This window comes from Aythya ferina, assembly GCF_964211825.1.
Source record: "Aythya ferina genome assembly, chromosome: Z".
NCBI classification, from domain to species: domain Eukaryota; kingdom Metazoa; phylum Chordata; class Aves; order Anseriformes; family Anatidae; genus Aythya; species Aythya ferina.
Genome location: NC_140299.1, coordinates 31,702,991 through 31,730,408, shown reverse-complemented (window position 1 = coordinate 31,730,408; position 27,418 = coordinate 31,702,991). Strand labels below are relative to the sequence as shown.

Sequence of the window (27,418 nt, the reverse complement as noted above, 5' to 3'; positions counted from 1 at the left end):
CTTGTTGAACCTCATTAGGTTCACATGGACCCACTATCAAGGTTGTCTAGATCCCTTTGGATGGCATCCCTTCCTTCTGTTTTGCCAGCTGCACCACTCAGCTTAATGTCACCTGCAAACTTGCTGAGGCTGCACTCGATCCCATTGTCTTTGTCATTGACAAAAATACTAAGCAGTACCAGATCCAGAACAGACCCACAGAATTTTTCTAGGTTGGAAGAGACCTCAAGATCATCGAGTCCAACTGTTCTCACTAACTAAATTACTACAGGGGCATCTGCTGGATTTTGGTGAGCAATATCCATTTAAGTGTGTCACTATATAAATACACGCATGTATGTGAATGTGTCTTCTCCCAGGAGGGTAAGAAGGCTGTGGAGGGAGGTGATGACAGATTTGTCTCTAGAATACAATGCGCTTCTATAGCTTAAACTAGGAAGAAAGCTAGTACATTACCAAACAAAGTAGGGAAGGAGAGAAAATTACTACCAATTACCTTTTTCCAGATGGGCCAGAGGGCATACTCAGTGTTTTTGTCACCCCTGAGGGACACCACTCATCACCATCCTCCACCTGGACATAGAGCGCTGGACATACTCTCTGGGTATGGCTTTCAAGCCAAATCCTTATTCACTGAATGGTCCACTCATCAAATCCATATCTCTCCAAGTTGGAGATAAGGATGGCATGTGGTACCATGTCAAAGGCCAGACATTACAGAAGGCCAGACATCAATCAGTCTTCCCTTGTCAACTGATGCAGTCACTCCATCACAGAGGGCCACAATCTGGTGGCCTTCTGTCAAAGTTTGCCATTGGTGAAGTCACGCTGGCTGTCCCAGTGGATCACCTCCTTGTCCTGCATGTGCCTTGACATTGCTTCCAGGAGGATCTTTTCCATGATCTTGCCAGGAACAGAGGTGAGGCTCACCAGTCTGTAGTTCCCTGGGTCTTCCTTTAATTTTTTAAAAAAGGGAGTGGTGTTTCCCTTTTTCTAGAGATCAAGGACTCTCTGCCTGACCACCACGACTTTCCAGATATGATGGAGAGTGGCATGGCTACTACATCAACCAGTTCCCTCATGCCCCTGGGATGCATGTCTTCAAGCTCCAAAGACTTGTACCTGTTCAGTTTCATCAAGTGGTCTTGAACCTGCTCTTTGCTTATTGTGGGAGGGACTTTGGTCCCCCAGCCCTTACCTGCAGTTTCTTGGAAATGAGAGATGTGGGAAGCTTGACTGGCAGTGAAGACTGAAGTAAAGAATTTACTGAGAATCTCAGCCTTCTCCATGTATGTTGTTACCAGTTCTCCCTTCTCATCTGTCAGAGAGTATACACTTTCACTGGCCTTTTTTTTTTTTTTTTTTTTCCTGAGCAATGTACCTATAGAATCCCTTCTTGCTATTCTTCTCATCCCTTGCCAAGCTCAGTTCCATCTGTGCCTTGTCTTTCCTAATCCTACCCCTGCATATCTGACACCATCCCTGTGCTCTTCAGATGTTTCATTTGTCTAGTTGATCCTTCTAAAGAAGTGCATGTGCACATACCCTGGTGCCGTCATCTGCCATGTCCCCACTGGAATTCTTTTGTGTCTCTGCATTTGAGAGTCTGGGGGGTGGACATCTCAGCTTTTATTGATTCTATTGATAGATACAACTAATAAGGGAACATCTATCCTCATATTTAGTTATGTGCTAATGATAGATACAGATAGATATATTACCTAGTTCCACCATTTAGTTTTCACCCTTGTATTAACAACTAATTTGTATGAGGAAAAGAACCAAAATAACTCTTGTGGGGAAAAAAATAATGATTCAAAACTAGCTCTTTTAGAGATACTGTGTTTCAAAGTAAAGGTCTTTTTTTTTTTTTTTTTTTTTTTTAGAGAACTTAATACGGCTGTAATTTATTTATGCAATTTATGCACAAATCATCCTAAATAAAAACACCTCTTACTATTTTTGTAATAGCTGTTGATCTCTTCATAACTGTTGTGATCTGTTTGCCATAAAGGAGAAACCCCATCTTTCTGCACTTGCACAGTGTGGATGTTTTAACAAGGGCTGCTGAGAAAATACCTCCCTGTTGGTTTATCCTGGTAGACACATGTTGACTGTCTGAGGAAGAATGTCGTATAATCCCATGCTGCAATTTCTCTCTGTGTTTTCACTATCTCTGGTACTCCACTCTGGATGTAACAAACCATTGTCAGGAGGAAATGGAAAAGTGAAGAGAGTTCTTATTTTAAGAATTGTTACTTTATTTAGATGAACTTTTTACTTTGAAGATAGCTTTTTATTATGAAGATACCGTTATATATATACTTAATATGTGATTGCTAATTACATTTAGTCACTGAAAGGAATTGTGCCAGTTTTCACAGATAAAGTATAGACCTACATACCATCTGATTATCAATCTCAAATCTGGCACTGTTTTCAGCAGCAGGGGTCCTGGCTGAAATTATTATTATTATTTTTAACGGAAAGCTGAAGCAGAATTGTATGGACAAACTTGATAGTACCTTCCTGTCTGTGGTTGTTTCTCTCTAGTGCTATCAGTCCATCACCTGCATGACTCTACTAACAGTATATTTTCAACTCACTTGAAAGAAAGAAGGATCCACTATGCTATCTTTCTTCAAGTGGTTCTGTTTACTTGACCTAAAATACCATAAGTTGGCTATGGAGGAATAGGAAGCTGCACAGAAGACATTCTCCTGAAAGCCTTATTAGTGTGTTTATCAGGCTAGCTAAAGCCATGACACTCAGGACCAGAAAAGAAAGAAACTACTAAACTTTGGCTTGCATGATCATGTAGAAAGCAGAGACAATGAGTACAGTATTCCTAAGTGCCTGTATGTGTGCATTTACAGTGAGTGAATGGACTTTGTGTTTTAATTAACAAAAAACTACTACTTTTTCTTGTCACCTTTTCTTTGTCGGATTTTGTGATACATCCCTTATTCTCCAGACAACTTGTAGATGATAAATGTAGATATTTACATATCATTGTCATGAGATATATAAAATTCTTTTTTTTTTTCTTTTGCCTAGGCAGATAGGTTTTTGTTGTTGTTGTTTGTTTTGTATTTGTTTTGTTTTGTTTTGTTTTTCCTATTACATTTAATTGGAAAAACCTATCACATTTAATTTAGTGGGAGTGTTTGGAATGTGAGAAAATCACCTCCAGTGCCCTGTTAAAAAACAGTTATGTAAAACAAGCAAGCACCTTTTTGGTCACCTTCTTTTTCCCTTCTCTGTCCTCTCATTAATTATTACTTTTGTTTTCTCTTCAATTCCTCCCCCACCAAATGGAGCAGGTTCAGATACAGATCTTAGCACCCACCACGTTTTTGCTGTTCAGTTTAATACATGTCAACATGTTTACGTGCCAATAAAATTATAAGATTTCGTCTTTAAGGGAGCTGCCTTTGGAGATACAGTAGGTCTCCCTTGTAACTTGTGCAGTCTAACAGAAGCAAAATCAAAATTGTCTCTTCCTTGGAAGTGTATTTCATACATCTCCATCTTTGTGATAGCATAGGAATCATTATGTAGCAGTTGGTTCTGATACGCTTGCACAGACACAAATTGAGTCCGACAGGACTGATGTCTCATGGACTTTGCTGTCATTTGAAACACTGGCATGAGGATGGTAGCAATGAAAGAGTGGGAGATGGTGCCTTCAGCACTTTGCCTACAAAGATTTCTTAGGTTTATATTTTTTGATAGCTGTAGATGATTCAAGAGAGAATATAACAAAAAAGATTCCTAGCAGCTGTAGATTTCTAACAGCTGCTCACTTCTTTTCTTCCTTCTTGCGTGGATTCTTTCAGCATTGCACTGTACTATGAAATGGGCTCTTTATACCACCCACGAATCTGTAAGATCTATCTAGTGGAATGGTAATTAGTATAATTTTTTTTCCTCCCTTTTGTTTTTTATCTTCCATGCTTGGAAACCACTCATGCACAGTAATGAAAAAGATATGCACTCCTTACTGTCCTTAAGCTGAACTTCACACTTGCCAAAGTTTGTGTGTTGCAGGCCCTTAGAAAAGTACAATTAAATTTCAGTGTATTTTAGTGGCAATGTCAGGCTATTTGGGGATATCACGAGTATTCCCTGTGAGAAGGCAAAGTACTTCTATGTTCTTTAATTTCTATCATAGCTCAGAGTGATGAATTTGTGCAGGAGTGGGACACTACTTTTTGACATCCAGTACTTGAGCTCTAGTGCTCCCAGTGTATGATATTCAACTGACATTATAACATCATAATAAATGAGGTGGAGTGATTTGGAATCTAAACCCTTTATTCAATATTCAATGCTGGATTTATTTATTTATTTATTTATTTATTTCAGTACTAGGCATAGTGCTCTGATCATTAGAGGAAATCACAACAAGAGTTTCAACCTCTGAAAGTTGTTGAACTATGCAATATGCTAGTATTTTATGTCTAGCTTTAAGAACACCTCATGAAGCAGATTTAGCTATATTATTCCTAGCAGATGTCAGGGCATCAGCTCCCAGTATGCCGTTATTCTGTTTAGTGAATCCACTTTGAATCTCTTCTTGCAACACGAGTATTCCAGTGTTGTATTATACTTCATTAAGAATGACAGTTCCTGTGATTCAAAAGCTGCTGTTAAATAAAAGATGATCCAGAATGTGACAGATGCGTGATTATGGTAGAAGAGGTACACTGAGAAAAAGTTGGAGCAGTATTAACATGTACTGTATATTGCATCTTCTAGTAAATACCAGTAAGGTGCAATGAGTCATTTCTGTTCTTTTGTCCATACCCTTTTGTCTTTTAAAACTGTTTTGCCTCAAATTGTGATTGTTTAGAAAAATCAGACAATCTCTGCCCTGTATCTGCTAACCGTATTTCTCTCCTTCTTTCTCTTATCTGTTCCACAGGCTCTGAAAATATTTCATCTGAAATTTCAGACTGGACAGACTCGCAGTGGCTTCTAAGCCAGTGAGATCAAGGCTGCCAAAGCATGCTGGTGCCAAGCTGTCGGATGATGCACATAGTCAGGCCAGTGGTGGTGCTCCTGTGCTTGCTACTCTATGCTGATGCTGAAAGTAAGCTTATTATTCATTTGTGCTGAGGTCTTGGCCATGATTAACAGCTTTATTTGTAGCTGATGGTTACTAATGGCCTCAGAATTACTCCTTTTGAGTAATTCTTAAAATACTGTGAGGTTATCTCTAGATCACAGGCAGTATTTGAAAAGAATTACTTATTCCACTTTTTCACCACGCATCCTCTTAATGCCTCTTTTCTTGATCAACTAATGGTTTCTGCTCATATGATGAAGACCATTGCAATAAAGTTATTTAGTGAAAACAAAAACCAACCTTGCTTGCCAAGGTTAAATCCCTTAGAGACGACTGTCATTCTTTATTTATTTCTTAAGTTTGGTAAAAAAGAAAAAAAAAAAAAACATACAACAGCAAAAACCCACTCCTCTCCCTCCGTCCCAAATTAATATCCAGTCCAATTAAAATTCTAGGCTGATGTAAAGGTCATGACAGCCGTTCTAATGTATTATTTCCGACAGCTGTTGTGGCGTACAGTATCCAAAGAAATCATGCAGAACTGACAACTTGGTGCCTGGCCTAAACTTGTGACAATTCACTGAGGAAAGACACCCGTGTGCACTTGTACTTGGGGGGAAACTGTTGGATTTTGGTCAATTACCTATTAATGAGAAGATAATATCTTTTTTACAATTAAGATATCATTAGGATTAACTTGTTTACATGTGTTCTGTCTCCCACCTGTCCTATGGCTTCTTGCAGAAGTGCAAATGAGAAAAGCCATTTGCTTTCCACCTGTTGACCTGCAGATTTACTACAGGTGACTGATACATCCATTTGATTCAGGAATATTTTCTTATTTTATCTTCCTGACTCTATACAGATACACCACCAATCAATAACTTTGTTCCAGCTCTGACTTCTGAAGACTTCTATGTTTTTCCATATATTTGCATAAAACAAAGAAGCAGTTGAATTAAATAGGAACACAAAAAAATAAAACCAATGTCAGTAACATTGAATAAGTCTTTCTCAGTAAAGGCATGTTGAAGGTTCCTTGTCACTCCACTTATCACCTGCACTCCAGGTATGCTAAGTTACAACAATAGAAGAGAATAAATCTTTCCACTTCTACTACACGCTTTGTGTGTAGTAAGACTTTTTTCTTTTAACTGTAGCAATATGAAAGTGAAGTAAATGAAAAAAAAAAAAACAACAACAAAAAACAAAAAATACGGACAGACATACATGTCTGTAGAATACTGACACTTGAGATTCTTTGGTCTCTTTCCAGGTAGATAATAACCAGCTGGAATGATTGTGTGTAAGGTGAAGCCAAGGACATTTTAACACTATAGCCAGAAAATAATTAATTGGGAAATGGGCCCATATGTTGAGTGTTTCTGCAGTGATAGTATACTACCTATTTTTAAAGTAAATTCTGTGCTTAGGAAACATACATTTTATAATCTGGTATATCTTTTCTGCTTCAGGTAATGGAATATCCAACCTCCTATGGGCCAATAGTGAATGATTTCTGGTTTTGGTAATCCCTGTCAGGTATTAATTTGCAAGAAGATAGTTAAACCACTCCTTTGTTAGCCCTGCACTTGTAAGAGAAGTGTATTGTTTTTGTTTACAGTTAGCAGAAGGGTTCCCTCTTTCATCTCTCTTCTCTGTGGGGAATGAGCATAGTTTTTTTTGAAGGGTAGCATAGGATTTACTTTTAAAAAGGCTGCCCCCAAAACCACTGACTACATAATTTAAGTGAATTTTCAGACTAGCTTTTCCAAAACTCCATTATGAATCTCACTTATTTTAAATAAAGTGAAACAGAAGTCATCTGCTAACCTGAGAGAAGTCAGGAGGGCTTCTTGCTGTAACTAGAGTTGATGGAGTCTCACATACAGAATAAAGGTTGTAAAATGCATAAAGATAATCTTTTTTGTGGGAGTTATTCTCAGTGAAATCAATCTGGACAAAATGATGTAGATACTAAGAAAGTGTAAAAATGATGCATCAGTAAATATTAGTAATATTAACAGTGGATGACTAGCATTTTCAGAGACAGACTGAACTTCTCCTGACTGAAGAACAATGCAAAGATCTCTTCAAGATAAAATATTATATTCCTTGATTTTTTCTACTACTTTTAGACACCAGTTTAGGCAGTGCTGTGTGATCCTTAATGTTGGTAGATATTAGGAGTGCTGTTAATGTAAAAGGAAGCATCCCACCCTGGTGTACTAACTGATGATCTTTCACAAATGTACAAATCAGCCGAGTTTTGGGATGGAACTCACATAAACTAACAGTAGAGGATTAGTGATCTACGATTTTGTATAGATGTCTTTGAATTTAGTTCACACTACTAGACAGTTCCAGGAATAGAGGGTATACAAACACAGATTCATTGTTATTCTTAGAAAGATTTATAAAGTCTCAATATAGTCTCTGCTTATTATTTAGTATTTATTGCATCTTCTTGTTATTAGCAAACAGAAATAAAATTACAATTGAAAATATTTATAAATAAAAAAATAGATAACTAAGAAAAGGTAGAGAAATACTCCTAGAGTTTTGGAATTAAAGTATAATGTAATAATTTCATCAGGCATTCTTTTCATGAAAAGAAAGAGAAGTTATTTAAGACAATCTCAATTTTGCCATGTACTTTTGGTCAGAATCTCTATTAAGATGTTCTGAAATAGAGAATAAGCAGCAGTTATTGCTAAGAAATGATTGATTAAGTATCTCTTTGCTTGAGAAGGGACAGTATAACTTTTTAAGGACAGCAGTGCAATTTCTAGCTTGATCATTTAAAAATGCTGTTGACTTTGAATTTTGAAAGGTACATTTCTATTGGCCTTACCTCTTCTCCTGTTAAGAGTTCTTGACTTGGTAGTGGTACTTTGAAAGTGTACAAGGAACCATAGAAAGTGACTGTACTCTTACATGTACGTGGTGAATATGAAATGGTCACTTAAATAGTCAGGCTTTTATCTAATTTGCCTATTTCTTAATTAATGGGAAAATGCTTCTCTTCTGTCATTACCTTTATTTTCTGCTTAAAATAATAAAATGTGTGATGGGTGTGGAAATTGCCCACAATTTTTATAAGTGAAAATATACCTTCTTTGCAATAACAACTTTACAGTTAAAACTGCTTTTTTTTTTTTTTTTTCAGTTTAAGACATCCTTTCCTGCATTCCTTTCCTTTGCAAGAAATTGTAGGACTTTAAAAGGAGGCAGCTTAATAATGAAAGGAACAGCTAATGCAAGACTTTGTTCAGTTATATTGTCTTGGCTTAAATTTCAAATTAAAGTTTGTGATGCATTTAATGCTAACTAAAGAGGTTTGTGATTGATAAATATCAATGTCGTATATCCTATATTTTAGTTAGGTTGACCGTTTCATTCATTCCCTTGACAGTCTGAAAAAAATAGTGCCAAATACCATACAGCTTAATCCTCTATTAACATACTAGTCTAAAGAAAGAGACTATGATTGTCAAGCAATTTGTATGTACAGGCTTTGAAGCTGCACGAATGTTTATATATGTACATACAAATGTACATTAAATAGTATACATTATATGGTGTATGTTAAATGGTGTGCCATACATGTATTTATAGGTCTCTATATAGCACCGCATTAACTGTGTGAGTTGTAAATTAATGTCTGTCCATCTTACCAATGTAAAAAGAGCTCATGGAGAGTCACAGTAATATTTCACTCTCACATGCTGCACTTAGTTTATTTGGGAGATATGCTGAGTTTCCACAAGCCAGTTATTTTGTGGGATGGGTAAGATGGAGCACAGGATCAGTGTCAACATGTTTAGGAAAAGATGTGTTTATCATGCATGATTTGCTCTTCTGCTGGATTTCCTGAGGACTTTAAGGAGGGTTCCTGCCATGATGGAGGTGGTCTGCCCTCCACACTTGCAAGTACTGCTCCTGTTTTCATAGCTCTTTGGGTAAGGGTCCCAAGCACTACATTTTCCCAGGTTTGTTCTTGAACTTCTTCACAAATAGTTGGAAGAACTACTTTACTCCCTTTCTCCCTTTTAGTGGAGAGAAGACAGAGCAGGTGAGATGAAGGGGACAAAGTTTCTATCACCATGGAAAGGACAGGCCTACCTTTTTTTTTTTTTAATTTTTTACTTTTTTTTTTTTTTTCCAATTTTTCTGTTGCTGGCACCAAGGTACTACAGAATAAAAAAATAGGTCCTGACATTCCACTTCATTTTTTTCTTTATTCATTCTATAATTGGGAGTAGATAAAGAACTCATACTCTTCCTATGTTGCTGTGAAATCACTAATGAGTGAAATTCAACGGCAAGCCCAATTAGGGCTTTTGAAGAGCTTTCCAACAGGATTATTTGGTATTTTTTTTCTGTTTATATACTATCCTCACAGCTGAGTGAGGGAGTGAGACTTGTTTGTTTCTTTCCATCATTGCGAAAGACCTGAAACTCTGAAATGAATTGATATTAGCTGATGAATTCTCATATGGAAACCTCTCAGAGGAATACAGGATGGAAATGCCAGCATGTCCTTCCGCAGTGGGCTGGATGAGGGCAGCATATCCTGTATGTATGAAACCAAGATATTCTGACTGTTAAAACAGAATTGAAGCTTACACCTGACTAAGCAAAGTAAGCAAAACTGAAAAGTTACAAAATCATTTTGCTCTTTTACCGGTATTTTTAGCAAAAAGAAGTACTTGTAAGTGTAAGAAGTGAATAATCTCAAGGAATATGGTTTCTTTGAATTTATTTATGTTTTGTATTTGTAGCTTCTGTGCTTGCTGTGAGAGGAGGTTACAGAATTTGCTGAAGAAAATAAGCGTTTGTTTAGCCTTCTGTTCATAGAAGAACAGCCTGGTAGTTCACAGTGTTTGTCATTGGATGCCTTGTACTCAATGGTGCAGATGGCAGCTGAGTTGAGGCAATACTTATCTACATCCACTGAGAAATTAGTAATATCACAGCATTTGTCATAAGAAGAATAATGCTTTTCTCATGTTTTCTAAATTAACCAGCAGAGTGGTAACTACCTAGAAGCTTTTTGCAGGATTATCCATTTGATAACAAGAAGCATATGTGTTTCAGAGACCACATACAACAGATTTCTTTTCAAACTATATGAATATAGAATATATAATATGGTATGCTATCTCTTTCTGACCTCTGTAATGATGAAGTGTCATGTCACTGAGCTCAAAGAAAGATATTGCTTGTTAATTTCCTGGTCTTTCTTAGTTGCATAGTTTTTTGAAAGTCAATAGTTTCATTTTTATTGATAGATTCGAATACTTTCTATAGATATCGTGCATCCTACTTTTTACAAATTGCATCAGTTCTCACAGGACACATACTACTCCATCTCGCCATCCTCTCCACCCTGAGAAAGGCTTGGTTACTGACTCTTCTGAATTTCTTGCTGCATTACAGTCTTTTTTTTTTTTTTTTTCTCCTTTGTTCTTGTTTGCATAGCTTCTTGTTCGACATTTTTGTTATACTGCTTCTTTTTAGATGCTGTTTTAGAAGAGAAGCCACTATTCTTTCTACATTCAGTAGAATTGGTTGCAACTGACAATACATTAATTGTATATTACTTCCATTCCCAATTGTTTAAACTTTGAATAATGCTTAGTTCACTCTTGGCTTCAGAGGAATGTATCATCATCATGCTGCCAGTTAGAAAACTCTTCAAGGTCTTTTGTAGACCAGGATAAGGAACAGCTGAAGCTTAGTGCTGATGAGACAGTGATAACTTTTAACAAATGCGGGGATTGAGACAAATTGCTACCTAAATAGGATCTTAAGAGAGCAGGTCAGTATTGGTGGAATCAAATATAAGGTGGTGCTGTTTAATTGCTTTTTTTTTTTTTTTTTTTTTTTTCCTAAAGGTGGCAGTGAAATAGTAAAGTTACTTTTTGATTTTAAATTGGTATAAAAGAACTTTAAGCATGAAGTTGTGTTAAAGTTACCACTTTGGCGTTCACTGGTTGTATATAACAATGTAGTGTATAGGCTATGAAGGAAGTGAGCACAGAAATGTAATGCCATTTGAGTAAACAGTTCATGTTGCACAGTTGAACACAAAATATTGATACAAGACAACTCAAACTTGACATTACTTATTAGAGGTGAATGCAAATGTATGGCAAATGGTGATTTCAATTTACAAAAAGTTCTGGGGCAGGACTGTAAGCAGCAGATTGGTCATGGTGTTGCTGTGCATAGTAACTACTTACTTTCACTAGTTTCAATATGCATACCACATGCTCAAGTTTCAGTAAGTCTGTTGTTCAGGAGTACAGTTCAATAGAAGTTTAAAATTTCTTCTATTTGGGTATAAATTATCCAACTAAATGTGTGTTTAAATCTTACCTGATCAGAGTTTTTGTTCTGGTGTGTGCTTCAATCTTTAAATTACTGTGTATTTTTCAAGCTCTCTATGCTTCCCAGCCTCAGTAGCAGCACATGGGTGGACAGGAGGCTCCATTATTGGTGACTGTTTTTTGACACATGCAAATGTGAAGAAAGAGGAAGAAACAACAAGGAAAAGTGATGCTAACTATATTTCGGTAGTAAGCATTAAATATATATGTGTATTTCCAAGAGAGTCCCACCTAGGTCATTTTTTTTTCCAATCCAATAATTTCATGTATGCTTTAGAAAAAATATATAAAACAATTACTGAGATCTGCAGATGATATCAGGATTGGAGAGGGATATAATTGATCTCTTGTTCTAGTGAAACAACATACATTTCAGCAGCAAACAAATGCAAGGTCAAACAGCTAAGAATGAAAAATACAGCCCCAAAGTGTTTTGTTGTTTTTGTTGTTTTGTTTGTTTGTTTTTGTGAAAAGGACCTTGTGTTACAATGTGGTGGAAGGGTCTAACACTGTCCTTTGATACATAAGCAAAGATAGAAGGAATGCGAGTAGCAAGGCAACCTAACCCTGTGTGTATAGACCTAATGTAGTTAAGAACACAGTGCAAGCGTAGACCTGGTTTCTCATTAGAAATGTTTGTTGAAAGGACAGGGAAGAAAAGAATATAGATTTAGAGCTTGCAAAATACTTTTTCATCCTTGGTAACAAATTAAGTTTGTTTATAAAGATTACTGAAAGCTCATGTCAGCTGGAGTGTACATATTTTCATGTAGAGAAGATAGCAATTACTAGAGCCAATGTTGCATAATAAGTTTGAGGAGCATTTAGCAGTAATCTATTAGATAATTCTGGACAATTACAATAAAACTATTGGAACACAGTACTCAAATGAAAGTTTTCTACTGTATATCTGAATGTACTCAGATTAGATTCATATTTTTAAACACCAAACAGAAGATACTACTCAGTATGAGTGACAAGGAGAATCCATTTGACATTTTTATTATTATAGAAGATGGAATTAGTTCTAAATCAGTGAGTAATTCTATCTGAGGCAAGAGAGGAAAGGATGTAGTTTAAGTTTTAGAGCACACTCATCTTGGGTATGGTAATACAATCTGATCAACATATATCAAAGAGTATTGAGTTAGGTTATGTGCAGAAAATAATGTAAAGAATCAAGGCTGGAGTTCTTGGAGATCAGAGTTCAAGTGTTTGGATAACACTCCCAGACAAATGGTTTGATTTTTGGGTGGTCCTGTGTGGAGCCAAGAGATGGGCTCAATGAGTTTTATTTCAATATTTACAATGGTCTGCTATGGGCTTAGTTAGAGAGGAAGTTGGCAGATGCGAATGCTGGGCTGCTTTCTATCATCTATTTCTACTTCTTTACCGAAAGGGTTGTTAGACATTGGAATGGGCTGCCCAGGGAAGTGGTTGAGTCACCATGCCTGGAGGTCTTTAAATTAAATACGTTTAGATGTAGAGCTTAGTGATATGGTTTAATGGAGGACTTGTTAGTGTTAGGTCAGAGGTTGGACTCAACGATCTAGAGGTCTTTTCCAACCTAGAAATTCTGTGATTCTGTGATTCTGTGATCCTTGTGGGTACCTTCCAGCTCAGGATATTGTATGGTTCCTTATTCTATGATTCCATGATGGAACATGAGAAGAGACTGATAATATTTTGCAGGGTGTCTTCTGTTGCTCTACAGTTCACAGGCCAAGTAACATTGATGGAAATCTTAAATCACAATTTTTTTATTCTTTTTTAAATTCTTCATCTTCAGATGTACTTTCCATGTGAAAGAGTGTAACATGTCCATTGACCTTTTTCAGTATATGTGGTCTGATGAAAATGACTTAAAGTTTGTAACATCTATAGATGTTTACATTATGCTGAAAGGAACAGAGGTAAATTGCAAGTAAGAAAAAATCTTTCAGTGTCTTAGGAAGATAGCGTTGTATCTACTCTGTTAAATACAGATTTTTAAATCAAGAGGATCAGGACTTTCTTAAAAATGGAATGTAGTTTCCTTTTAGATCAAACTTTCCATAAGGAAATAATTCAGATTCCTGTACAATAATTCATTAGTACACTAATTAGAGATCAATTTGATATTAAAGACTTCTATTAAGATATTAAATACCAGATGAAAAGAAATGTAATTATACTATCCCTTTTACAAACATCAATATCCATTTTACAAGCATCAATAAATGCTTTTAGTCAATGGCTACTTAAAAAACAAGCTGCTTGAAAGAAATGCCTTCTTATGATTTACTGCTGTCATAAATGTTTATTATTTGGTGATCAACTCTTTATATTATACTGCATTCAAACATTTATGAACTGAAGATTTATGAAGATTTTCATCAATTTTCTTATGTTAGGAAATGCAGCAATCTATACAATTTTACTAATAGAGATCTACACACAAATTCTGTTGCAATTGCACAAATGCAATTGGTCTTATCATGAGGATATGCTGGCTTCTAGTGTCTGAAGTTTTGTTGAGACTCAAAACTCTCACTATAGTAAATTATTTTAGAATTTATATCAAAAATATATCAAAAATAGTTGCTGTTGAAAACTTTACTGGAACTATTATTCATAAATTTTTACAAATATCTTCAGTCAAGATAGAAAGATAAACTGGAACTGTTTTTTGAATTCTATTTCTACTCTTGCTATTTTCTTAACCAATCACCATTCTCTTAGATTTATGACTTGCATTCTACATAGCAGCTCATTTTTGTTTTTTATTCATGAATTATGGACTGCTAAAAATAGCACAGTGAAATGGAGTGCTTTGGAGACATGTAAGTATAATAGTGTGGATAACACGATGTAGTGGGTTTACATGGCAAGGTTTTGGTAGCAGGGGCCATAGGGGTGGTTTCTGTGAGAAAAATCTAGAAGCTGCCCCATGTTTGGGAAGGGCCCCATTGTTTTCCAGAGCTGAGCCAATAAGCAATGTTGTTTTGCGCCTCTGTGAGAGCATATTTAAGACAGGGAAAAAAACGCTGCACCTCACAGCAACTGGGAGAGTCAAGGGAGTGAGAAACAGCCTTGCAGGTGCCAAGGTCAGTGTAGAAGGAGGGGGAGAGGTGCTCCAGGCGCCGGAGCAGAAGTCCCCTGCGGCCTGTGGTGAGGACCATGGTGAAGCAGGATGTCCCCCTGCAGCCCATGGAGTGCCACAGTGGAGCAGGGTTCCACGCTGCAGCCCGTGGAGGAGACCACGGTGGGGCAGGTGGCCCTGCACTGATGGAGGCTGCCGCCTGTGGAAGACCCCTGCTGGAGCAGATTCCGGGCCGGACCTGTAGCCCGTGGAGAGGAGACCACGCAGGAGCAGGTGACCTGGCAGGAGCTGCTGCCCATGGGGGAGCCAGGTTGGAGCAGTTTTCTCCTGAGGGATGGACCCCGTGGTACGGACCCATATCTGGAGCAGTTCTGGAAGAGCTGCTGCCTGTGGGAAGCCCACGCCAGATCCGTTCATCAAGGACTGCATCCCGTGGGTGGGACCCCACAGCACAGGGGACAAGAGTGACCGAGAAGGAGCGGCAGAGAAGAAGTGCTGTAGACTGACCATAACCCCCACTCCCCTGTTCCCCTGCACCGCTCGAGGGGAGGAGGTGGAAGAGGGTGGATGGGGGGGGGGAAGGTGCTTTTGGTTTCTTTCCTTTGTTTCTCGCTGCTCTAGCTTGTTAGTAATGAGCAATAAATCTTACCATCTTCTTATGCTGAGTCTGTTTTGCCCGTTACAATAATTATTGCGTGATTTTGTCGTCCTTATCTCAACCCTTGAGCCCTTTTCACATATTTTCTCCCCATTCCTCTTTGAGGAGGGGGAGTGAGAGAGCGGCTGTGGTGGAGCTCGGCTGCCCACTCGAGCGGAACCATGACACACGAATATGTTAAAGACAGCTTTTAGATTTACACAAAAAGTGTGGGGTTTTCCCCTGGCAGAAATGCTTTTGAAACATTTTTGTGGCTATGTATTGTTTGGCAGTAGCTTAGCACACAGCAGGAGCTCATTTTGTATCTTGAGAAAATCAGCCAAGTATCAGTGACACTTCATGACTGATCTCAATTTAGATAGCTCATAGGTAGTCAAATGACAACTACACTTTGAATAAACGTGATCCTATAATCTTTTTGGAAATTTTTGCATGTCAGGTGGAGGATTGGAAAAAAATGGGTTTTCAATAGGCAATATGTCTTGATTCGTTTACCTTTTCATTAGCCAGAAATAGCTACCTTCTGTCTGGAATGCACCAGACCTTCTTTTCCCATCAGGTGTGTAGACCCTGTACAGGTTCATCTCTAATATTTGCTCTTGATTAATTGAGATTTCATATATAGTTTTGTTAATAAATTCTCTTTTGTTCTCTTTTGTTGAACAGAGATAGCAAGTATTCAGCATCTTGTAGGGGTTTTGTTTATTTTGGTTTATTTACCTTTGAGTGCTTGCTTTGGTGTCATATTCTTACTTGCAAAATACACTGTAACCTTGGGGAAACATGCAGTAGTCTCGGAGCCTGAAGATCAAAAGTTTAGATCTCTTTGATGTTAATAAATCTGTCATGTCTTTCCATTTTACCAAGAAAGCATTTTGAAGGATCAATGAGAAGTGGTCTGCAGTAGAAGGACCGAATTTGAACCTCTCGGTCTTAGATTTTGTGTCAAATCTCTGGCCCAACTTCCTCATAGCCATAAAAACATTTTCCTAATTACATATTATTATTTAATTATTAGGTGTTTTAATGTTTGCTTTTTAGGTGGTTAACAGTGTGAAACTGCAACCTCAAATCATCAGAACTGTTCTGTTTGAGCTATAGATATTTTAGAGCAGGCAGAACTGCTATCTCTTGATTATAGATCAGCCTCAGAAATTGTGTTTGTTAAGCATCTGATTGAACAAAGAGAAGGCGTATGCTGAGACTTCTAGATTCAAAAGAAGAGGTTTTCTTATATTATTCTTGTCTTATTCTTACAAATGTCACCCCTGTACCCTATCTAAACTGAAGTTTCTGAGGTAAGTTAATAATTATGACTCTGGTTCTTCTGGCCAGTGTATTTGGACATCACAAGTAACTGCTAATAACTTGCAGTCTTTGAATTGAGAAAAAAATGATTAAGGTAGGTAGGCAAGTACTCCCTCCTGTTTAGGAGAATATTGCTAGGAAAATGCAGGGCAGGTAATACACAGTTTCAAGGCAAGCTGGTGTCTTTGACTGTACAGCGGTAGCACAGGCTACAGATCTCAACAGTATCAAAAAAAAAGAGATCATTTTAGAAGTCTACAGCAATTTGTATCCAAGAAATAGTTCAGGATAAATCAATCAATCAATCAATCAATCAATCTGGTATTTCATACCATATGCTGAGTCAATTATACTAGAGTGCTATGAGTTTAAAGTTCTAGGAAAGATCTTAAGTTCCAGTTTGAAATGATTTCGGTGATGTTCACTACAACACTACTTTTTTATTATTATTATTTATTTTTAAATATAAATAAATCATGCTATTGCTTTACTCTGGAGAGGAAATTCTGTTCCTTTAATTCTATCTCTTTAGATTGCATGTGTTGTCCAGGAAAGATGATTAACCTGGTAATGATTTAATTATTTAAAAAACAGAATCACAAATACCACTTAACTATAAACAATATTTTACGATAATTTAAATCTCACCATTATAGTGTTTACCTCTAAATGTTTCTAATATAAGTGGAAAAAAGTGTGCAAAACTTCTCTGATAATTAGCATTTCCATTTTCTGCCAAAACACCCTGGATTACACAAAGACAACAGAGTCTATGGTATAAAATTACTTCTATATTTACATTTTTATCAGTCTTTTGAGCAATTTCTGCAATTTTTTGGTGCTCCAGTCTTTTATTTTTATTTATTTATTTTTTTGGTCATAATCTGAGTATTCAGCTTCAAGTTAGAAGGGAGAAAGTTCGTGTGGCCAAAGCACACCTAGAGTTGAAGCTGGCTGTGTCTGTGAGAGAAAATAAAAAGGGTTTTTTTAGATATGTGAATGGAAAAAGGAGAACTAAAGAATACATAGGGCCGCTCCTTGATAGGGAAGGTCTCCTCACAGACAATGACATAGGCAAAGCAGAGACGCTTAACGCCTTCTTTGCCTCTGTCTTCAATGCCGATGATGGGCTTTGGGACCCAGGGTGCCCTGAGCTGGAGGACCGGGACGGTGGGGATGACAAACTCCCAACCGACCCTGAACGTGTGCGGGATTTGCTACTCCACCTGGATCCCTACAAGTCCATGAGTCCAGATGGGATTCATCCCCGGGTGCTGAAAGAGCTGGCGGACGTCATCGCAGAACCTCTCTCAATTATTTTTCAATGATCCTGGGAATTTGGAGAGGTCCCGGTAGACTGGAAGCTGGCAAATGTTGTGCCGATTTTCAAGAAGGGTCAGAAAGAAGACCCTAGCAATTACAGGCCTGTCAGTCTCACGTCAGTGCCTGGTAAAATCATGGAGAAGATGGTTCTCGAACTTATTGAGGCGCACCTGGGGGACAAAGCAGTCATTGGTCCCAGCCAGCATGGGTTTGTGAAGGGTAGGTCCTGCCTAACTAACCTGATTTCCTTTTATGATAAGATCACCCATATGGTGGACCAAGGGAAACCAGCTGATGTGATTTTTTTGGACTTCAGCAAGGCTTTTGACACGGTTTCCCATAGGATCCTAATGGACAAAATGTCTACCATACAGCTAAATAAAAACATCATACGATGGGTGAGCAATTGGCTAACGGGCAGGGCCCAAAGGGTTATGGTAAATGGGGCTGCGTCAGGCTGGCGGGCGGTCACCAGTGGGGTCCCTCAAGGCTCCATTTTAGGGCTGGTACTTTTCAATATTTTTATTAACAATCTGGATGTAGGAATAGAAGGTATTTTGAGCAAGTTTGCTGATGACACCAAACTTGGAGGAGTTGTGGACTCGAATGAGGGTGGAAAGGCCTTGCAGAGGGATCTGGATAGGTTGGAGAGCTGGGCGATCACCAACCGCATGAAGTTCAATAAGAGCAAGTGCCGGGTCCTGCACCTGGGACGGGGAAACCCTGGCTGCACGTACAGACTGGGCGATGAGACGCTAGAGAGCAGCCTAGAAGAGAGGGATCTGGGGGTCGTGGTAGACAGCAAGTTGAATATGAGCCAGCAGTGTGCCCTGGCAGCCAGGAGGGCCAACCGTGTCCTGGGGTGCATCAAGCACGGCATCGCTAGTAGGTCAAGGGAGATGATTGTCCCGCTCTACTCTGCGCTGGTGCGGCCTCACCTCGAGTACTGTGTGCAGTTCTGGGCACCACAGTATAAAAAGGACATGAAACTGTTGGAAAGTGTCCAGAGGAGGGCTACGAAGATGGTGAAAGGCCTTGAGGGGAAGACGTACGAGGAACGGCTGAGGTCACTGGGCCTGTTCAGCCTGGAGAAGAGGAGGCTTAGGGGAGACCTCATCACAGTCTACAACTTCCTCGTAAGGGGGTGTCGAGAGGCAGGAGACCTTTTCTCCATTAACACCAGTGACAGGACCCGCGGGAACGGGGTTAAGCTGAGGCAGGGGAAATTTAGGCTTGACATCAGGAGAGGGTTCTTCACAGAGAGGGTGGTTGCACACTGGAACAGGCTCCCCAGGGAAGTGGTCACTGCACCGAGCCTGTCTGAATTTAAGAAGAGATTGGACTGTGCACTTAGTCACATGGTCTGAACTTTTGGGTAGACCTGTGCGGTGTCAAGAGTTGGACTTGATGATCCTTAAGGGTCCCTTCCAACTCAGGATATTCTATGATTCTATGATTCTAAGTTCTGCCTATGCAGTACAAGTCCCTACCCCTCAACTATTAGGTTGTGATACCTTTTACTGTCCATGGCCGAGCTTCCCTCAGGCAAAGCTAGAGTGCTTTCTGACCGAAGATGGAAGCCGGCAGGGGATGTCTTCTGCTTGAGAAGGCGTGCTTTCTATTCTGTGGTGAGGATGGAAAAGAGGATGTGCTCTTATCTTTGCAGTAGAGCCTGGGAGGGGTGCTGCACTGCAACAACACCCAGTGACAGTCATGCCTGAGCTACACCACTCACTGGTTACTCCATGTTCTGTCACTCACTGCTTACTCCATGTTCTGTGGCATCAGAGAGTAACCCTGCCCTTCTGTTGTGCTGTGAATGTTCTGTGTTAGTTTACCCTGTTAGTTCATCAGTTCAGAACTATCTGCTTTTATTGTTTTGATTTCTTGGTATGCATCCTTTTTTCCCTTCAGCTGTCTTTTTCCCGTTGCAAGCAACTCTACTTCTCTCCCAACACTGAAAGAAAGCACCAGTTTTCATAAATGTATGTGGAATCTGGTACTGAATTGTCATCAATTATGCATCACAAAGCAGAAACAAAGTATGTTTGCCATGCGGAAATGATAGCCTGAAAAATTCATTAAAGAAATTTCATCTAAGTTGCATAAACTTGTAAGAGGTCAGCAAAGTAGCATTACAATATCAATCTTAAGCAGCAGCAACCTTGCATGCTTATTATTCAAATGAATTCTTGCACTTTTTTTTTTTTTAACATTTAAAATGTGTTTTTATTTGAGCAGACTAGTATCAAAAATGACATAGCTGCTTTTGGTGGTATTTGTACTATATGATCAGACTAGCAGTCAACAAGACAAGACTTATTTTCTGCTGATCTTTCACTACTTTCAGTGAAGAAAGGGTGAATTCTCACTGAAGACATGAAGAGAAGCCAAATTCTATTTTTTCTCTTGTGTGAAGACCAGATAGACCTTTTCAAAGGGGAGTTCAATTGTGCACAAGTTCTCCATTTCAAGAATCGTACTACTACTGATTTCCAAAGATTTTGAAAGAAAAACATGATTGTTTTTGCGCCTAGCATGTTTTGCTAAAACATAACATACATTTTTTCTATCTCTGCATACTTCTTTTTTTTTTTTTTTTTTTTTTTTAATGCAACCCTTCCGTTTTATTGGTTGTGTTCCATTTTTTCTAGGACTGAAGTATCGGAGACTTCTTACTCAGAACACTGCAGGAAGGGTATAGTTCTCAAGGTCCTGTGCTAAAAATAGAAAGTTTGAATGAACTTAATTGATTGTAGGCTTGCTGTTGTTCATTATCTAACTTAGTCTAAGCAATTAAATCATTAATTGATTAGAGCTGATCCCTTGCTAACAACCAGTAAAGCTTAGTGTTTTTCTGCTAGATCCCCTAAGACCTGCCATTTCAGCTCTTCACGCAACTCTTCATTTGTGGTATTTGTGCTGTCAGAAGGCATGAAGTCAGTCCACAGCGCTGTAGCCCTCTAACATATAAAGAACTGAGAGAAGGCTAACCTAACCCACTGGTTGAATTTTAAGACAAACTGCTTCTTGACAATTGCATTGGTTAAAAAAAATAATAAACAATACCAAGATAAAGGTAGCTAATTAATGCTGGACAATGAACCATATAACTGGGAACACATTGTAGCAACCTGATTTATTTATTTATTTATTTAAGCAAATAACGTTAGAATCAAATCGAATAGAATCAAATAGAATAGAATAGAATAGTTCAGTTAGAAGCAACCCTCAAAGATCATCTAGCCAAACTGCCTCACCGCTACAGGGCTAACCAAAAGTTAAAGCATATTCGTGAGTGCATTATCCTCTTAAACACTGACAAGCATGGGATATTGACCACCTCACTAAGAAGCCTGTCCCAATGTTTGACCACGCTTATAGTAAAGAACTTCTTCCAAATGCACAGTCTGAACCTTCTGTTTAGCAGTTTTGTGCCATTCCTGTCTGTCCTGTCTTAGCTTACCATTGTTCATAGTTTTGTGTTAACATTCTTTTTTTGGATGTGTGCTTCACTACATGTGTTTTGCACAGAATGATTAATATTTTGCTCAAGTAATACTAGGTTAAACATTCACCTGCCCATATTCATGATTGTAATGTTGAATCTGCATGCCAAATTCAGTGACTGAAAAATTGTTTCTAGTAATTTTGATCAGATAATACTGTATAAGCTAGTACAGATCAAACTACTAATCAGCTCACACTAATCAACTAGAATTGTTTCAAAATATTGATCTTATAAAAACTAGATCTTTGACAGTGGCTGATTTCCCTAGCTTATATGAGAACGTTGGCAATTTTGTTCCAAGCTAGAGATCCTGAAAAGTAAAAAAAGTAAAGCAGTTCATAAGTAGGAAACTTCTTGCTTAAATTACAACACCCAGTTTATTGATCTATTTATGAATATTCACAATTACTTATTTTTCACCTTGCATGGTGTCGTGGTTCCGCTTGAGTGGGCAGCCGAGCTCCACCACAGCCGCTCTCTCACTCCCCCTCCTCAAAGAGGAATGGGGAGAAAATATGTGAAAAGGGCTCAAGGGTTGAGATAAGGATGAGAAAATCACGCAATAATTACTGTAACAGGCAAAACAGACTCAGCATAAGGAGATAGTAAGATTTATTGCCTATTACTAACAAGCGAGAGAAGTGAGAAAACAAAGAAAAAAAGGAAACCAAAAGCACCTTCCCCCCCTCCATCCACCCTCTTCCACCTCCTCCCCCCGAGCGACGCAGGGGAACGGGGAATGGGGGTTATGGTCAGTCTACAGCACTTCTTCTCTGCCGCTCCTTCTCGGTCACTCTCATCCCCTGTGCTGTGGGGTCCCACCCACGGGATGCAGTCCTTGATGAACGGATCCGGCGTGGGCTTCCCACAGGCAGCAGCTCTTCCAGAACTGCTCCAGATATGGGTCCGTACCACGGGGTCTATCCCTCAGGAGAAAACTGCTCCAACCTGGCTCCCCTACGGGCAGCAGCTCCTGCCAGGTCACCTGCTCCTGCGTGGTCTCCTCTCCACGGGCTACAGGTCCGGCCCGGAATCTGCTCCGGCAGGGGTCTTCCACAGGCAGCAGCCTCCATCAGTGCAGGGCCACCTGCTCCACCGTGGTCTCCTCCACGGGCTGCAGCATGGAACCCTGCTCCACTGTGGCACTCCATGGGCTGCAGGGGGACATCCTGCTTCACCATGGTCCTCACCACAGGCCGCAAGGGACTTCTGCTCCGGCGCCTGGTGCACCTCTCCCCCTCCTTCTACACTGACCTTGGCACCTGCAGGCTGTTTCTCACTCCCAGCTGCTGTGTGGCGCAGCGTTTTTTCCCTGTCTTAAATATGCTCTCACAGAGGTGCAAACAACATTGCTTATTGGCTCAGCTCTGGAAAACAATGGGGCCCTTCCCAAACATGGGGCAGCTTCTAGATCTTTCTCACAGAAACCACCCCTACGGCCCCTGCTACCAAAACCTTGCCACGTAAACCCACTACACATGGCTGATCACATTGGATATACTTCAGATCAGCATTCTTACTTGGGTTAATTAGGGAGGTAAAATGGAAAATGGAGAGAATCTTACACTTCTTACCTTAAATGAAATATTTTGTCAAAGTAGCACAAAGTAGCTGTGCTATTCACAGGGACCTTGGCAGGCTGAAGAAATGGGCTGACAGGAAGTTCAAGAAAGGGAATTCACATAATCACAGAATGGTTGAAGTTGAAAGGGTCTTCTAGATATCATCTTTGGCAACCCCCCTGCAAAGCAGGGTAACCTAGAGCACATTGTGCAGGATTGCATTCCAGGCAGGTTTAGAGTATCTCCAGAGCAGGGAACTCCACAGCCTCTCTGGGCAACATGTTTCTGTGTGTGCTCTCTCATCCTCACAGTAAAGTGTTTCCTCAAATTCTTCCAGAACTTCCTGTGTTTCGGTTTGTGTCCATTGACTCTCATTCTCTCACTGGGAACAACTGAAAAGAGTCTGGTTCCATCCTCTTGACAACCTCCCTTCAGATATTTGTACACATTGATAAGATCTCCTCTCAGTCTTCCATTCTCCAAGCTAAACACACCCAGCTCTCTCAGCTTCTCCTCATATGACAGATGGTCCAGTCCCCTGATCATATTTGTAACACTCCTCCGGACTTGCTCCAGTAGTTCCATGTCCTTCTTGCACTGGGGAGCCCAGAACTAAACACAACAATCCCAAGGTGGTCTCAGCAGAGCTGAGTAGAGCAGGAAGATCACGTCCCTCAACATTCTGGCAACGCTCTTCTGAATGCAGCCCAGGGTACTGTTGTCCTTCTTCAAGGGCACATTGGTGGCTCATGCTGGTCCAGGTCCCTTTCTGCAGAGCTGCTTTCCATCAGGTCAGCCCCCAGTCTGTACTGGTGCATGGGGTTATTCCTTCCTAGGTGCAGGACCCTGCACTTGCCTTTATTGAACTTCATGAGGTTCCTATCAGCCCAACTCTGAAGCCCAAATGTCAGCCTGAATGTACTGACCCTTGGCTACAGGAAGCCTTGCACCTAGACAGGAACAAACTTGAGTATCTGGCATGCTGATGTCTCACCATCTGGAAAGCAGCTTCACAGAAATGGCCTGCATGTGGTGGTGGACAAAACATTGATCATAAAGCAGCAATGTGCACGTCGCACAGGCAACCAGCAACTTCCTGGCCTGAGATGGTCCTTCCCATCTGCTTAGTACTGGTGAGATGCATTTGGAGCGCTGGGGTCAGTGTTGAACAGGAGAGACATGGGCAAGTTAGAGCAAATCCAGTGAAGGGTCACAAAGATGGTGAAGGAAATGGAGCATTGTACATATGAAGAGAGATTGAGAGCTAGGAGTATTTGTGCCTGAGAGGAAGCTCAGGAAAATGTTGTCCATGCAGAAAAGGGAGACAGACTCTCTCTGGGGCATAAGGACAGCACGAGGGGAAATGTGCACAAAGTTTATTTAAACTTAAGGATCACTTTTTGTTGTTCTTAGGCAGTTTTTTTTTTGTTTTTGTTTTTGTTTTTTAATTCAAGGGTGAGTGATCACTGGTACAGGTTGTCCTAGGGAGGTCTCCATCCCTGGAGATATTTAAAACTGAACAGAATGTGGTCACGGGCAGCCGTCTGTAGCTGACCCTGATCCAAGTGAGTTGCATTAGGCACTCTCGACATGTGACTGTCAGCCTTAGTGATTCTGGTTCTGTGGAAATTAATATGTAAATTTCAACTTGCCCTTAGTTCTTTTAATATTGTATTTCAGCTGTTGACCTGAAACTGTGGAAATAAAATATTATAAAGGCTACTAGTTTTATAGAAGTAGGTATAATAATGGGATATTGTATAATATGAAAAACTTTTCCAAGAAAAAAAAAAAAAGTCTCTACTTCCTTATCACAGAGAGAAATGAGAGAAAAAAATGGAGTTTAACAATAGATTATACTTCTGTTGAATAAAAAATTAATATCACAATATTCACAATAGAAAGCAAATCCAAAACTCAAAACTTAAAAGTGTTAACACAACTATATGTAACCATGACAGAAAAACAAGTAGCAGAGACAGGTGGTATACAGAACTACAAATCTATGCTTTTCATTTTTTTTGTTTTTATTTTTTTCACTGTGTTCCAGTTTTGTCCCACTTACAATACAGCAAAGAACTGTTTGACTTGAGGTCTTCTCTTGCATGTATCATTGTCACTTCAAGTGCTGGGAAGATCTGTGACAACAAACAAACAAACAAAAAACAACTCTATATTTTAGCAGACTGAATGGTGTTTTTTTTTCTTTCATAAATATATCTTCAAGTGATCTGAATAGTAACTTGATATGTATGTGTATGAAATCCTGCACAAATGAAGTCAGTAGGAAAAATTCTAATCCAAATTACAAAGTCCAGGATTTATATCATCCTCTTTAATTATCCTCAGAAACACTCCATCAGAGTTCCAAATGTAGGATATAATTTATTGACACATAAAAACTAACTAGGCATCAGTTAAAAATAAGACTATTATGTATGGCCAGTATATTTCGATACAAAGTTTTGACCATGCTATCAGACCTGCATTTAACCAAAATTAACCATTTAAACTGTGCAAACTTTTCAAACCAGCTTCATTTTCAACCCTGAACTGTTTTTCATTAATACTTTCAGCATATATATATATTCAGTATATATTTTTTTTACTTCTCCGATCTTATAATGAAGTTTTGGAGAAAAAATAAAGTAATATTTTTTAAAGATGCATGACAAAAAATAATGGTGTGCACCAACCTGCGGTAAAAGCTCCTTATAATGAGCTGAAGCAAAATCAGAAGGTTTTATTATTTATGTTTGTATATGTCATGATGAAGTTAAATTTCTATAATTATTAGTCAGAATATATATATATATATATTTAATCTGTTCATTGTTAGATTGAATTGCCAGTCTGTTTTCAAAAGTGAATGAGAAACTTGATGGTGACCAGAGGCATTATCCCTCTCACTAGTTAGAAATAATAAAAGCACATCACAGTACATCTAGGCCATTGGTGGCTGACCTCTAGTGTGCCGTGGTGCAATGTAGTTGATTAATTATATTTGTGAAGAAAGCTTACTTACATTGCAAGTAAGAAACTGAATATAAGTACTGAAAAAAATAAATGTTAAGACTTGATGATGGTGAATACAATTCACCATCCATTTTCTAAAATGGAAAAACACCTGCTTTTGATCCCCCGGGACTGACTATTTTATTGTGCCATAAGAAATTGGTGGGCTGATTACAACCAAATGCAAATAATGATTGCACTTTCATTTTGGAAGTGGAACTATTTCACAGGTGAAAATAATACTCTCCAATAAGAATTGAATAGTTCTCTTTATATTTAGTTATTCATCGATAAAATGTCACACACATAGATGAAAAAAATAAAAATGTAATTATCATGTGTGGACTAATTGAAATGAGATATGGGATAACAAAAGTTTTAAAAGCCTCAACTATTCCTGCTGCTGAAAATAGTAGGATAGAAAAAAGTAGTATCTGTGGAGTTCTCTATAAATACAAAATCATATTTGAATTGGAATTTAGGTTTAATATTGTGATGTATCCCAGTAATGAGCCATCAGTTTATGTTGCTCCCTCAGGCTTTTACTTAAAACAAAAGAAAAAAAGACAGATGCATTTTTCTGTTAATCTGACTTGTCTTAGTAACTGATAGATATCCAGAGTGCAAAAGAAAGGGTTTCTATAAAATTTTCTTAATTGCAAAAGAGAAAGAAGAATAAACTGCACTAGTAATCTAGATTTCAGTGAAGATTACTCCTAGCAAGTAAATTAAAGTCTTAAGATCAGATGCTGTGAAAAAGCTTCAGAAATACATAGTGATAACCAAAATGTCAAATGAAGTTAGAAATGCAAATTTTCTAAACCTATTTAAAAATATAATACATTTAATAAAAACAAATATTTGATATCCATTGCTTTTTTTTTTTTTTCAACTGACATATTCATACTCTGAGGTGTGCATACAAGGGTTGTACATGTAAATTACAGTTGCCTGTTAAGAAAGGAGCCCAAATATGTATTAGATATAATGTTTAACACCCGTGTCTATACTAGAGATATACTAAAGTACTAAAGTCATATTTATTAGGCTAATATCTCTGCAATAGATTCATAATTTAAGAAACTTTTCATTATTATTATTACTATTCTAATGGATATGTATTTAATAAAGATTTTATTCTATAAATGCACATAGATTAAAAAGTTTGTACAATGAGTGCTTGCAAATCTTACAAATCTTACAAATATGTGCTGCCTCAATTCCTGCAATGCAATATGGTAACAGACAAATTTGAGTATGTGATAGTAATAGAAATGTCACCAAATTTCATGCAGGTTTGTTTTCCAATTTTTCTCATCGAATGAGTTAAAATGCTGACAGATCTTGTATTATTCTATTCTAGAAAAACTTTATTCAAAGAGCATTGGAGTTAATATTCAAAATATGTGAATTATTTCTCTTTCTCAAAGAAAACATTTCTTATATTCCAATATAAAGACATTATCTTATCACAATAGTAGGTGGAATTCACT

The 27,418-nt window shown here is 38.5% G+C and overlaps 1 protein-coding gene across 16 annotated transcripts in view; it reads left to right on the top strand.

Annotated features, from left to right (window-relative positions):
• PTPRD (protein tyrosine phosphatase receptor type D) overlaps nt 1-27,418 on the top strand; it is a 1,303,784-nt gene that overhangs the window by 983,323 nt on the left and 293,043 nt on the right. For all 16 annotated transcript variants that reach the window (XM_084505446.1, XM_084505445.1, XM_084505434.1 and 13 more), the window contains one exon: nt 4,928-5,095. In XM_084505446.1, coding sequence (XP_084361572.1) covers nt 5,011-5,095 — 85 coding nt within the window. In that variant the 5' untranslated portion in view covers nt 4,928-5,010. The remainder of the gene's footprint in view (nt 1-4,927; nt 5,096-27,418) is intronic.